A 13,908-nucleotide genomic window follows, 5' to 3' on the forward strand; every position below is an offset into this window, starting at 1 on the left:
AAACCGAAGCCGACAGATGAAATCACTCGTCCGGGGTCGGGGCTCAGCCCAGGCTGCGGCACCACCTGGTTAGTGCTGACCCAGGCAGGGCTTCCCGAACCTTGGAAACATAGGTTTGGGTAACTGTTTCAGTGTAAATGGCTTCCTTTGTGATCTTGTGTGAATTATGTATTTAAAAGTCCTCTGTTTAATATGTTATCTTTATCATTTCTGACTCCATTGGGGGTTTTCTTGGCAACTGTACTGAAGTGGTTTGCTATTTCCTTCTTTTCAGCTCATTTAGCAAATGAGGAAACGGAGGCAAATAGTGTTAAGTGACTTCCCCGGGGTCAGCTAGTTAAGTATCTGAGGCCACATTTGAATCCCTGAAGATGAGTCTTTCCACCTAGCTGCCCTTACATATTTTTTAAATCCTATATTTAATATCAATTTATATTCATATATTCGTAATGAATTTGCATTCATATTGTAATACATAAATTCACATTTGTGTATTATAATGTATAAATTTATAATCTATTTAGTACTGATTGTGCTCCCAAATAATTTCATGAAGTAGGAAGCCTTCACTTTAATCATCCTCTTTAAGTTAATTACTGCTATTCCTGACTTTATGTTAATCATTTGACAAAACATGTATCAATGTTGATTGAATAAAAACCCTACCAGGCACATCTCAAAGCTTCCATTTGAAAAATGATAATACTGATGTAAGTTTTGATGTAAGGAAAACCTCTCAAAATTAGTTACCCCATTGGCTTGTGTAGGGAAATAGTGGATTCTCTTTCATGATAATTCTTCGATAAACCACTTATTGAGGATATTGTAGAGAGGATTTCTGTCTAGGTCTGGGTTGGACTAAGTGTATTCTGTAGCTTCTTCTAACTTTCAAATTCTGTGATTTTTGTCATTTAGACACCTGAAAACTGTGCTGTGAAGAAGCAAATTCGCTGTGCTCCTTAGGACAGGTGGGAGGATTGACTTAGGAATCTGTTAAGGTTCCTTCTGGCTAGGAATTAGGGTGGAAGTGGTGAATTAGATTAAGATAAAAAGGAAAAAACCCACAAATCTAGAGCTATCCTATGTGAGGCCTTAGCATTCAGCAAATTCATTCAGTTGAGTCTGCACATTTGAATGCTGCTTATTTATAATGAACCACTGTGAAAGATATAAAAATGAAGATAACAGTTTTTGCCCTCAAATGGCCTGTAGCAGGGATTCTGAAACTTTTTAGTCTCGGAACCTCTTTATAGTCTTAAAAAATACTGAGGACCCTTCCCTAAGAGCTTTTATTCATGTGGGTTATATCTATGTTTGGCATATCAGAAACTAAAACATCAGTATTATTATGAAAATAGTTTTAACCTCATAGGTTAATAAACTTAGTTTTTTTTAATTGGTTTTGGAGACTCTTATGTCCTAGACCCACACTTTGAGAACCACTGGTCTGTTGTATGAGCCAGGACTAATAGATTGTAAGCTTTTTGGAAGTAGTCTTTGAGTCATATTCAGGATATTCCAAAAATCTTAGTTCAGTTTTAAGCTTCAGTAACTTAAAGTTTTTAATCTTTCATAGCTTAAATCTGCATTAAGATTCTAAATCTTCACACAAGAAGGAAAAATATCAGGAAAGTTCTGCAGCTAGTGTGTTTGATTTATTCTGTACTTATTTTTTACATATGATTTTTTTTCAAAAATATACATTGAATAGCATTGAGAAAGAACTTTTACAATTTGTTGAATGCCATACTTTAGAACAGAAAATAAATCTGGAAAAGGAAAAAAAAAAAAAAGATTCTAAATCTTCATTAAGACTTTTGGGTCAGTGCTCTCTGTGTCTTCGTTTCCTTACCACATTGCCTTCAAATTCTGTTTTCATAGATTTCCAATCAGAATAGTTAGGAACCGTTACTAGAGGCAGTTTGAGGGCAAGGACTTCAATATTCATCTTGGTGTCTTTCACAGTGCCAAAAAGTGTTGAATTTCATGAGTCTACTGATGTAGAAGAAAAAACCCCCTACTCCCCAAAGAAAAACAACATTCTGTGATTATAGGAAGTATACTGGAGAAGATTGCCACTGTCACCAAATTTCAAGTACAGAGCTCCCCTTGCATTTTACCAAAGGGAGTGTGCAACATAATCATGCTGTTAGGATCACAACTCAGCAGGAATAGGACCAGCAGCCTCCCTTTGGGTTCTCACAGATGCTAGTAGTCTGTTGTAGTAGTAGTAGAGGTTGCTGGTGCTGGTGACATTTTTCCTGTCTGTAAGCTTCTAGTAGTGGCGTCCGTCCGTGATGCAGGTAAAGGCAGCATGGAACAATGTGAAGAGCACTTGTTTATTTAGCTGGAGCACCTGGGTTCAGTCTTGCCTCGGCCTCTTAATGCCTGTGTGACTTTAATAGCTTAGACTTAGGTGATGCAATGGATAGAGTGCTAGGCTCAGTCAGGAAGGCCTCAGTTCAGCTGTGGTCTTAGACACATTATATTTAGGGATCTCCAGAAGTCACAGTCCACATAGTCAGTAAGCATATGTTAAAAACTATGTGCCAGGCACTGCGCTGATGCTGGATATACAAAAACCCATGCCTTCAGGGAGCTCACATTCTAAGGGAGACAATATGGAGCTGGAAGTGAAGAGGAGATGGCATTTTGGGGATGGGGTACAATGTTGAAAGCATATAATTAGAAGATGAAATAGTCAGGCTAGTGTCACTGGATCATAGATTCTGTAGAGGCCAGTAAAGTGTAAGAAGATTGGAAGACTAGGAAAGAACTTGATTGTGAAGGATTTTAAAGCCAAACAGCAGAGTTTATATTTGATCATGAAAGTAGGGGGTAAGCTTCTGGAATTTCTTGAGTGTGCGTATGCGTGGAGGGTGCTGGAGAGTGGGGAGGTCTGTGGTAATATGATCTATTCTGCACGTTATGTAAATCACTTCAGCAAATGAGTGTAGGATGAACTAGAGTGGGGAGAGACTGGAGCCAGGGAGACCAGCCAGAAGGCAATTGCTACAGCACAGGTGGGAGGTAATGAAGATCTACATCAGAGTGGTGCCTGTAAGAGTGGAGAAAAGGGGACATAAAAGAAAAGCATTGCATAAGAAGAAATGATAAGACTTGGTAATAGTTTGGAGAAGTTCCTTTCTATAATGGACTTTTACTTTTTCTTGAAGTTTGGGTTCATCATTCCACTTAAAGATAATGACCATGGACCTGGTCATTTGAGCCTCTGCAGAGAAACCCCTAATAAGGAAAGGGGGAAAATGAGAGTAAGCCAACTTTGAAAAGCACAACTTTCGAAGTTTGTTTCACATTCTGAAATTCTCTCCTTCAATGGATTTCCTTGCATCAATGCTATTATAGCTTACATTTAATGTGGCAGAATCTTATTCTCTTTCCATTCAGACTTTCAGCCTTTCTCTTGAAAATACTTTTTTCCCTGGTGAGGAGGCTGCTGAGGCATGGTAGAGAAGGAAGTCTAGAGAGTCAGCAGATCTGGGAGAGGAATGAAGGTGTGAACAGGGAAGAAAGGAAGGAAAAAGTTGAAATAGAAAACTGAACTGAAGAGAGTACTTTCAAGGGAAAGATTAGAATAAATCCCCAAGCCAAAACTTGAATATTTTAAGTCTCAAAAGTAAAACAAATCACAGTAGATGAATATTATCATTTTATGAGAAAATGTGAATTGAAATAATTTGTGATTGATTAGAAACATCTAAGTAATTATTTAAATCTATACAGTATTTTTTAAGCATAAAGTTCATATCCATGCTACCAATAGGTGATCAAAATATCCTTCAACATATATCCTGGGAAAGGAAAGATACTTATTATTTGTATCTATTTTTTGATACTAATGAATAAATCTGTGACTAATACTAAACTTGTCTGATTAAACCTATCTGAGTCAACTATTGAAAGACCCCTTGTCCCAAGTTGCAATTTTGTGAATACTTTAAAAAGGATCATACTAGGGAGAGCCGAGATGTCACAATATAGGCCAGGACCCAAGTGAACTCCCAACATTCCCCTCCAAACAAATGTAAAATAACTCCTTGAGTCAAATTTTGGAGCAGCAGAGGCAACAAAAGGACAGAGAGAGACATTTTCCAGCCTAACACAACTTAAGAGGTCACAGGAGAGGTCTCTGTTACTGGGATGAGAGCCAGCCAGAGCAGGCAGCAGGAGCACTGTTGTTGGGCCTTGGGAATGGCTGCCACAGCAGCAACAGCTTCAGGAGCTCTCAGCCCAGAGATAGTAAGGGGTCAGACAGCCAGTAAGAAAGACTTTACAGAGGACCCTTTGCTGGTACTGGATACAGTGGCCCTGATTTTGGCAACTGTATTGCCCATAAGCAACTCTAGATTGCAGCTCCAGGTGGAGAGGGCATTTCTGATTCGTCACAAGAGAGGAGAGACCTTGGTCACAATTCTAGGACCAAGAGGAACATGAGCATTAGAGACTACAGGGAGGTCAGAAGTTCTTCCTGGGCAAAGACCATAGCACAGACCAGGAGAGCAATGACCATCCCTCTCCCAAGATAACAGCATCTTGGAAGCATTAGAAACTTGCAGATTCCTAGCCCCCCTCCCTGCCCCAAAAAACTAATTCTGAAAACAGCACAGAAAAGCCTGAAGCTTGGGACAGTGCTTCCTCATCACCAGGTGAGCAGAATCCAACTTTACCATGAAGTACAAAGTCAAAAAATAGGTTGGAAAAAATGAACTTAAAAAAAGCAACTTGATTATAAAAAGTTGCCTCCATGGCAGGGAAGACCAGGATAAACTTAGAAGAAGGCAACAGTATGAAAAGAGGTACAAGCAAAGCTTCAAAATAAAAATGTTAATTGGACCCAAGGCCAGCAAAAATCCTGCAAGAGTTAAGAAAAAAGTTAAGTATGGTAGAGGAAAAATACGGGAAAGAAATTAAAGTGATGCAAGAAAATTATGATAAGACAACAGCTTGGTAAAGGAGGCACCAAAAATACTGAAGAAAAGAACACCTTGAAAAACAGAATTGGCCTAATGATTAAAGAGACACAAAAATGAACTCCTTTAAAATCAGAATAGACCAGATGGAAACAGAGGCACAAAAATTCACTGAAGAAAAAAATTCCTTAAAAATCAGAATTGGGCAAGTGAAACATAATGACTCTATGAGGTTTCAAGAAACAGTAAAATCAAAAGAATGAAAAAAATAGAAGAAAATATGAAATGTCCCATTGGAAAAATAGCTAACCTGGAAGACAGATCAAAGAGAGATGATTTAAGAATTTTTGGACTACTTGAAAGCCATGATCAAAAAAAGAGCTTTGACATCATATTTCAAGAAATTATCAAGGAAAACTGCCCTGATATTCTAGAACCAGAGGGTAAAGAAGAAATTAAAAGAATTCACCAACCATCTCCTGAAAGAGATCACAAAATGAGAACTCTTAGGAATATCATAGTCAAATTCCAGAGCTTCCAGGTTAAAGAGAAAATATTACCAACGGCCAGAAAGAAACAGTTCAGATTTTGTGGAGCCACAGTCAGGCTAACACAAAATTTAGCAACTTCTATGTTAAAGAATCTGAGGGCTTGGAATATGATATTCTAGAATGCAAATGAGCTAGGATTACAACCAAGAATAACCTGTCCAGAAAAACTGAGTATGTCTTCAGAGGAAAAATTGTATATTTAATGTAATAGAGGACTTTCAAAGCATTTCTTTTTTTTTTTTAATTAAATTTATTTATTTAACTTTTAACATTCATTTTCACATAATTTTGGGTTACAAATTTTTTCCCCTTTTATCCCCTCCCCCCCCCCAAACACCAAGCATTCTAATTGCCCCTATGACCAGTCTGCTCTCTCTTCTATCATCCCTCTCTGCCCTTGTCTCCGTCTTCTCTTTTGTCCTGTAGGGCCAGATAGCTTTCTATACCCCTTTACCTGTATTTCTTATTTCCTAGTGGCAAGAACATTACTCGACAGTTGATCCTAACACTTTGAGTTCCAACTTCTTTACCTCCCTCCCTCTCCACCCCTTCCCTTTGGAAGGCAAGCAATTCAATATAGGCCAAATCTGTGTAGTTTTGCAAATGACTTCCATAATAGTTGTGTTGTATAGGACTAACTATATTTCCCTCCATCCTATCCTGTCCCCCATTACTTCTATTCTCTTTTGATCCTATCCCCCCGCCATGAGTGTCGACCTCGAATTGCACTCTCCTCCCCATGCCCTCCCTTCTATCATCCCCCCCACCCTGCTTGTCCCCTTATCCCCCACTTTCCTGTATTGTGAGATAGGTTTTCCTACCAAGATGAGTGTGCATTTTATTCTTTCCTTTAGTGGAATGTGATGAGAGTAGACTTCATGTTTTTCTCTTACCTCCCCTCTTTATCCCTCCACTAATGAGTCTTTTGCTTGCCTCTTTTATGAGAGATAATTTGCCCCATTCAATTTCTCCCTTTCTCCTCCCAATATATTTCTCTCTCACTGCTTGATTTCATTTTTTTTTTAAGATATGATCCCATCCTCTTCAATTCACTCTGTGCACTCTGTCTCTATGTATGTGTGCGTGTGTGCATGTGTGTGTGTGTAATCCCACCCAGTACCCAGATACTGAAATGTTTCAAGAGTTATAAATATTGTCTTTCCATGTAGGAATGTAAACAGTTCAGCTTTAGTAAGTCCCTTATGACTTCTCTTTGCTGTTCACCCTTTCATGGTTCTCTTCATTCTTGTGTTTGAAAGTCAAATTTTCTTTTCAGCTCTGGTCTTTTCATCAAGAAAATTTGAAAATCCTCTATTTCATTGAAAGACCAATTTTTCCCCTGAAGTATTATACTCAGTTTTGCTGGGTAGGTGATTCTTGGTTTTAGTCCTAGTTCCTTTGACTTCTGGAATATCCTATTCCATGCCCTTCGATCCCTTAATGTAGAGGCTGCTAGATCTTATGTTATCCTGATTGTATTTCCACCATACTTGAATTGTTTCTTTCTAGCTGCTTGCAATATTTTCTCCTTGACCTGGGAACTCTGGAATTTGGCCACAGTGTTCCTTGGAGTTTCTCTTTTTGGATCTCTTTCAGGCGGTCAAAGCATTTCTAATGAAAAGACCAGTGTTGAATAAAAAATTTGACATTCAAACATGAGACTTGAGAAGCATAATGTAAACATGAAAAAGTAATCATAAGGAACTCAGTAGATTAAACTGTTTACATTCTTGTCCAGGAAGATAACATATGTAACTCCTAAGAACCTTTTCACTATTAGAGCAGTTAGAAGAGTCTGCATAGACTCTGAATTGTTTATTTTGGGATGATCTCCAAAAAAAATTTTGGGATGAGAGAGAGATGCACTGGGTAAAGGGGGAAGGGAGAGGTAGAAGAGGGAAATTTTTCTCACAGGCATGTAAGGAAGAAATTTTAGAGAGGAAATTGGAGGTGAGGGGGAGGGCAATGCTAGAACCTCATTCTCATCAGAATTGGTTCAGAGAGGGAAGAAAAAAACGTGTATATGTATATACACATACACACACACACTCACACACTCAGATGGGTATAGAACCAATAGGGACATTGGAGGCTAAGGGGATAAAAGGGAGCAGGAAATGATAAAAGTGAGGGCAGATTAAGGGAGGTAGATTAATGGTCAGAAGCAAAACAGACTTTTTAGGAGGGAAAGGATAAAAAGAGAAAGGATAAACAATAAAATAGGATGGAGGGAAATACACTGTTAGTAACCGTAACTATGATTGTGAGTGGGATGAACTAACCTGTCAAATGGAAGCGGATATCAGAATGGATCAGAACCCAGAATCCAACAATATTTTGGTTACAGGAGACATACTTGAAATACAAAGATATACGCAGAGTTAAAAGAAAATACTGGAGCAGAATCTATCTGAAGTTGCATGCTTGCTCAACAAATGATTTCTGGCAGCCCTCAAAAAATGTAGAGGAAAACATACTTTGTATATAGAGGAAATCCTTTGATAGTTACAGGTTGTGCAGGCCTTCTCTAAACTGAAGTAAGTTCTCCTTAGTTAGGTGGGGGCCTGCCCAAGATTGAAGATCGAGTACCTTGAGGGCTAGGACAATCTCATCAATCAAGAACAATCTTGAACTGTGCCCAGCAGGCTATAAATCTGTGCATACCTTTTGATCTAGCAATGCCACTACCAGATCTGAATCATAAAGAGATCAAAGGGAAAGGACCTTTTGTTCAGTCTTTTCAGTCATGTTCAACTCTCCATGACCCCATTTTGGGTTTTCCTAGCAAAGATGCTAGAGTGGTTTGCCATTTCCTTCTCCAGCTCATTTGACAAATGAGGAAACTGAGGCAAATAGGGTTTAGTATCTTACCCAGGGTCACACAGCTATTAATTGTCGAGGCCAGATTTGAACTCAGGAAGATGAGTCTTTCTGATGCTAGGCCTGGCACTCTATCCACTGAGCCGTCTAGCTACCTCAGGAAAAGGATTTGTTTGTACAAAAATATAATAGCTCTTTTTGTGGTGGTAGAGAATTAGAAGTTCAGGGAATGGTCATCATTTGGGGAATGGCTGAACAAGTTGTGGGATTGGTTGGTTATTGTCCTTCATTCTGGAAGAGGACCAAAGTGACATCACTATGTTAGAATCAAGTTACAGTGTGTCCAACTGTGGCTGATGAGAACAATGCAGGCTTGGAATGCTCTCCCACAAGTCGGGCACAAGTAGTCCATGTGAACATTTGTGGTGGATTCTCCAAATTTGCATATCTCACATTTCGTTTGAGCTGCTTCAATTCTGCATTGCTCGTAGAACACAGTGCCTTTTTTGATGTGGGTACATCATGCCTTTGCCAGCATCTTTCATGTCACATAATCAATGCCAAAGTTTTTCAGAGAGACCTTGAAGAGTGCATTTGATTATGATGGCATACTATTGTGGTATAAGAAATGATGAGGGGGTAGTTTCAGAAAAACAAGGCAAGAACTGTATGAACTGATGCAAAGTGAAGTGAGCATTACTGGGAGGTCATTGTATGCAATAATAGCAGTGTTTGAAGGACCTCACTCTTTTGATCAGTGCAGTTATCTAAGACAACTCCAAAGGATTCATAGCTCTTTTTTGGTAGTTTGATTGGTATGGCACTGAGTAAGTATATTTAGATCTGTCATTTTTGTTATTTTGGTTCAGCCTACCCATGAGCCAATAATATTTTTCCAGTTGTTTAGATCTGACTCTATTTTTGTGAAAAGCATTTTTAAAACTGTGTTCATATATTTCCTAGGTCTGCCTTGGCAGGTAAATTCCCAAGTATTTTATATTGTCTACAATTATTTTAGATCCAAGGCAATTCCAAAGGACTCATGAAAAAATTCTATCCAGGGAAAAAGTGATGAGATCTGAGTGCAAATGAAGTATAATTTTCTCTCCTGCTTTCTTGGTTTCTTGCTTTTTGGGGGATATGGCTAATATGGAAATATATTTTGCATTGATTTCAGATGTATAGTTGATATCATGTTGTTTGCTTTTTTAATGGATGAGGGAGGGGTGGGAGAGAGGGAGAGAATTTGGAACTCAGAATTACAAAAGAATGTTTAAAATATATCAGTTTTTTTAAAAAGAAAAGATCATACTTTAAGCATTTGTTTGTATCTCATGTCAAATCTGGATACCATATACAGAATATCTTCTAGCCTTAAAAGATGTTCCCTGGGTTATGTATAGGTAATTAGAATAGTTTGTGTTTGATGTTAATCACTGCAGCATATGAAAATTGTGATACATAATTTTCTCTCGTTTTTTCTTCTCTCTGATATGAATAGAATCAAGCTATAGAAGTGACCTGGGGTCACCAGCCTATATTCTTGAGCTGGGTGGAAGGGAGATATCATTCTAACCATGGTGAAAATGTGGCTGAAATTAATAGACAGGTTGGCCAGAAACTTGGAATTTCAGATGGGGAACAGGTAAGCATTTAGTGATGTGAAGAAGGGACTCATTTACTCTAATCTAAAAATAGTGGTGAAAAGAAAACACCACAACATTCAGATCCTTTCAAACTAGAGGAGAGAAAGCTTAACTTTTTCTATGGTAAGCTCATAGGGTATTTTTTTTAAAGGACTAAAAAAATGATATTTTTTCTAAACATAGAGTCCATATCTGACTATGGCTTGCATTCACTTCCTGGACTGTTACAAACGGTAAAATCACAGTCATTTCCTCCCAGAATTCCCAGTGTTTCTGTTTTACCAGATGAGTCTTAAAACTGCCTCTTTGCTGAATCCTTTACCTTATCAGAGATGACATTGAGAGTCAGGCAAGTCCAAGCTGATTGTATATTCTTCTTCTGGCAAAGTGTGCTTCTGTCAAGTTTTCCTAATAACAGAAGGCCCTGTCATTCCATAGTTATTGGGAAAGACCCCTGTGTCCTGGATGTGGCCAAAGGACACAAAGCACTTGCTTCCAGGGATATCCTCCCTCAAACGTTAGCGCTGCTGTATTCTAGATCTTAGTCTTTTTTTTTTTTACTTGTGAAACAAGATGTATACCCTTCCATTTTTGTATTTGAATCATGAGTCTTATCCCACTTGTGTTAAAATTTAAAGTTCACTTCCCAAATGCCCTTCTATTCTCTGTATTGTATCTAAATTTCTGAGTTGAAGCATTTATTTCCCAACCTTCTTCCCTGTTATTTCCTCTTGCAAATTGTCTTAGATGTCTTGATCCTAATTCTTAACACAACACAATTTACTGGTTTGTTTGTTTTCCATTTATTTATAAGTGGATTCCTGATTGCATTTTTGTAGATCCTTCTATACCACTATGCCACGGAGTCACTGGCTCTTTATAAGTTAAAGAGAGAAAAATATAATGGATCACATAAGTTCAGGAATTTCCAGCTTTTTGGTGGCATGTATTAGGTGATAAGTACTTGCTGACTGATTGGTAAGGAGCTGCTCTGTTCCATACTTATTTGTCTGGGCAGTGCTTAAACTGTGGGTCACAATCCCTTATGGGATTACAAAAAATTTGGCAACAGTAAAAGGTTTCTGAAAATGCAGTGACCAAAAATTAATTAAAGATCAAATGAGTAATGAATCTAAGGTGTTTCTGGTAGTGCTTAACCATGTTGCATTGCACATCTTTATTGTAGCCTTGGTTCTGAGCACAAAGCATGCACACTTTGCACCGTGCATGCCCAAGGGCCATGACCCACCAATGAATGCTATTGGGAAAAAATTTAAGAAGCCCTGGCCTAGAGTATGAGGCATATATTAATAATTATGAAGTGGAGATGTCATAGATAAAAAAGTGTAAGGGAAATACTATATTGAGAAATCGTGGCATTAGCAAAAAGCGAAGTGTATCAGGATTTACCTGCATTGTAACCTTGTTGGCTTCTCGCCTACCGTGTCCCACAGACAGTCTCAGAGGACACAAAGGAGAAGATATGCCAGCACTATAGGCCTGTCTTTGCAGCTTAGCAACACTGACAGTTCTCATAGGAAAGGAGTGTGTGGCTAGGAGGCCCCAAGACTGACCAGGTCAGAGTCTGCAGTTGACTTATTAGGGATCCTTTATCTAAACTAGCCCATCCTTTAGGTAAGTGTAAGATTTATTTATATCGAATCATTGGTTCTTGCTCAGCATCAATTTCAATATAGCTCTCAGTTTTCTAGATATTATTATTGTGAATTGTTTCTATAAAATCTCCTATATTATTTTGTAATTAATATAGGCACAGTTACTCTGACTAGCATGTTGTATAACAACATTGTTTTAATACGTTATAACCAAATCCTTCTATAAAATTGATGTACTCCACTGTTACATTGGTTAGTTGATTGCCTGAGGCACAAATCAGATGGAGTAACTGCCACTTGTAATATTTTTTGGCTAATTTCTTTTTTCAAGAAACCAATTAATATCTTTATATAGGATAAGCCTGTGTAGATACAAATAATAAATTGTAACTGGATCTAAGATATTACTTAACACTATACTGTCTTCATTTTCTTTCATACTTATTCTGGTTATGTTTCTTGATAATATTTGGCATACTCTATGTATGCAGTATTTTTCTTAATTAGTTACGCCACATTATATCCACACTGTTGCTTACTTTAATATTTTACTTTCTATAGATAAGTACTCAAAATCCTAACATACAAAAATTTTATTTTTGCCAGGTATTTCTCAGGCCTTGTTCCCATGTGGTATCTTGTCATCAAGTTGAGGTGAAACCTCTTTCGGCAGACGATTGGGAGATACTGGTAAAAAAAAAAAGTCAAAAGTATTGCCATGTTAAAGTTCAGCTATACTAAAATAACATTTTCATTAGTTTTCCCTTCTCTGATATTAATTATAAACTTCCTAAAGTAATGTTACTCTGATTCAAATCAGATCTGATTTCATTGTTAAGCAAAATAATTGCTCAGGAACAAATGAAAAATGTCATTTGAGCCTTTCTTTTTTGTATATTTGTTTTGTTTTTCCTGATATGATGTAAAATTGTCCTAGGAGCTGCATGCGTCTTCACTTGAACAGCATCTTCTTGATCAGATTCGAATAGTCTTTCCAAATGCGATTTTCCCTGTTTGGGTAGATCAGCAGACGTACATTTATATCCAGATTGGTAAGTGCCATTTTGAAGGTTTGCCATCTTATTTTACAGCACTGCCTTAGTGCTGATGTAGAGGTGAATGGACTAATGAGTTTTTTTTCTTTCCAGTTGCACTCATGCCAGCTGCCACTTATGGTAGATTGGAAAATGACACTGAACTCTTCGTTCATCCCAAGACACGCCAGACCAAAGACAGTGCCGCAGATGTGCCCTTTTCTAGAGCAGAAGATACACAAGGAATATTTAATAAGTATGGAAGAGACCAAGAAGACCTGACAGGGGGATTTCAAACAAAACAACCTTATTCAAATACTGCAGGAGCCCGTGAACTGAATAAACAAGATTCAGATCTTATCTTTGGCATGTTTACAATGCCAAACATATGGAATCTAATGGGGAGCATTTTCTCTTATGGAGCTGAGAAAAAAATTGACACACCCTGGGGTTCAAGTGAAATTAACGCATTCAAAAATATGCAGTTAACAGTTGTTCCAAAAGACTCTGTTTTCAGAGTATGTAATTCTCAGCCTCCTAGTATACAACGTGTGTCAGCAACATCTTTGTTTCAGAAAGACCATGCCATTCATATTTTTCCCTGGAATCAGCAGTATTTTGATTTGGAGCCCAGTTTTACTGTGACCTATGGAAAATTGACTCAGCTACTCTCCCCAAAGCAACAACCAAGTGAAACAAAGCAAAACGTCCTGTCACCTGAAAAGGAAAAGCAGATGGCTTACCAAGATAAAAAACAGATTCACTCAGGTAGTAGTCAAGGAGTTGGTAAGGCCTGTGTGGTGCAGATAGTCTGGAATGGACTTGAGGAACTGAAGAATTTCATACAGTATAACAACACTATAGAAGCTCTCCATACTGGGAAAGTTTGGGTTAGTGTGAACCTTGCGACTTGGGGGGAAAGGAACTCATTTGTGTATTTACAGCCATTGAAACTATAATAGTTCTCTGTGAAAACTGAAATGTGTTACATTAGGAAAACAGAACCTAAGATTTTCTATATAGTGGATTAGATGTGGGGAGATAGCATTCTAATTTTGTAATAAAATCATTGGTTATTGTCAAAATTGTTTTAGCACTGTCTGACAAATGCATATTAGGGCCATAGCCCCTCCTTTGGTATTTGAGTAGTCACTGTAAGGTGTACTATAAAAATGAAATAGATTAGTGAAAAGTACCATTATAATTGAATATAATCAATCATTACGTATTTATTAAGTATCTGCAATATCCTTACAGTTGTGTTAGGTACTGTGATAACCCCATTTTGCCTCCATTATCTGGTAGCAGAA

The 13,908-nt window shown here is 37.9% G+C and overlaps 1 protein-coding gene across 2 annotated transcripts in view; it reads left to right on the forward strand.

Annotated features, from left to right (window-relative positions):
• PEX1 (peroxisomal biogenesis factor 1) overlaps positions 1-13,908 on the forward strand; it is a 43,061-nt gene that overhangs the window by 685 nt on the left and 28,468 nt on the right. The window contains exons 2-6 of one of the 2 annotated variants that reach the window (XM_072651492.1): positions 916-968; positions 9,804-9,947; positions 12,171-12,254; positions 12,502-12,616; positions 12,713-13,488. In XM_072651492.1, the coding sequence (XP_072507593.1) occupies positions 12,721-13,488 (768 nt within the window). In that variant the 5' untranslated portion in view covers positions 916-968; positions 9,804-9,947; positions 12,171-12,254; positions 12,502-12,616; positions 12,713-12,720. The remainder of the gene's footprint in view (positions 1-915; positions 969-9,803; positions 9,948-12,170; positions 12,255-12,501; positions 12,617-12,712; positions 13,489-13,908) is intronic. The other variant, XM_072651491.1, reaches the window with a different exon arrangement.

Source organism: Notamacropus eugenii, chromosome 3 (assembly GCF_028372415.1).
Source record: "Notamacropus eugenii isolate mMacEug1 chromosome 3, mMacEug1.pri_v2, whole genome shotgun sequence".
Taxonomy (NCBI): Eukaryota; Metazoa; Chordata; class Mammalia; order Diprotodontia; family Macropodidae; genus Notamacropus; species Notamacropus eugenii.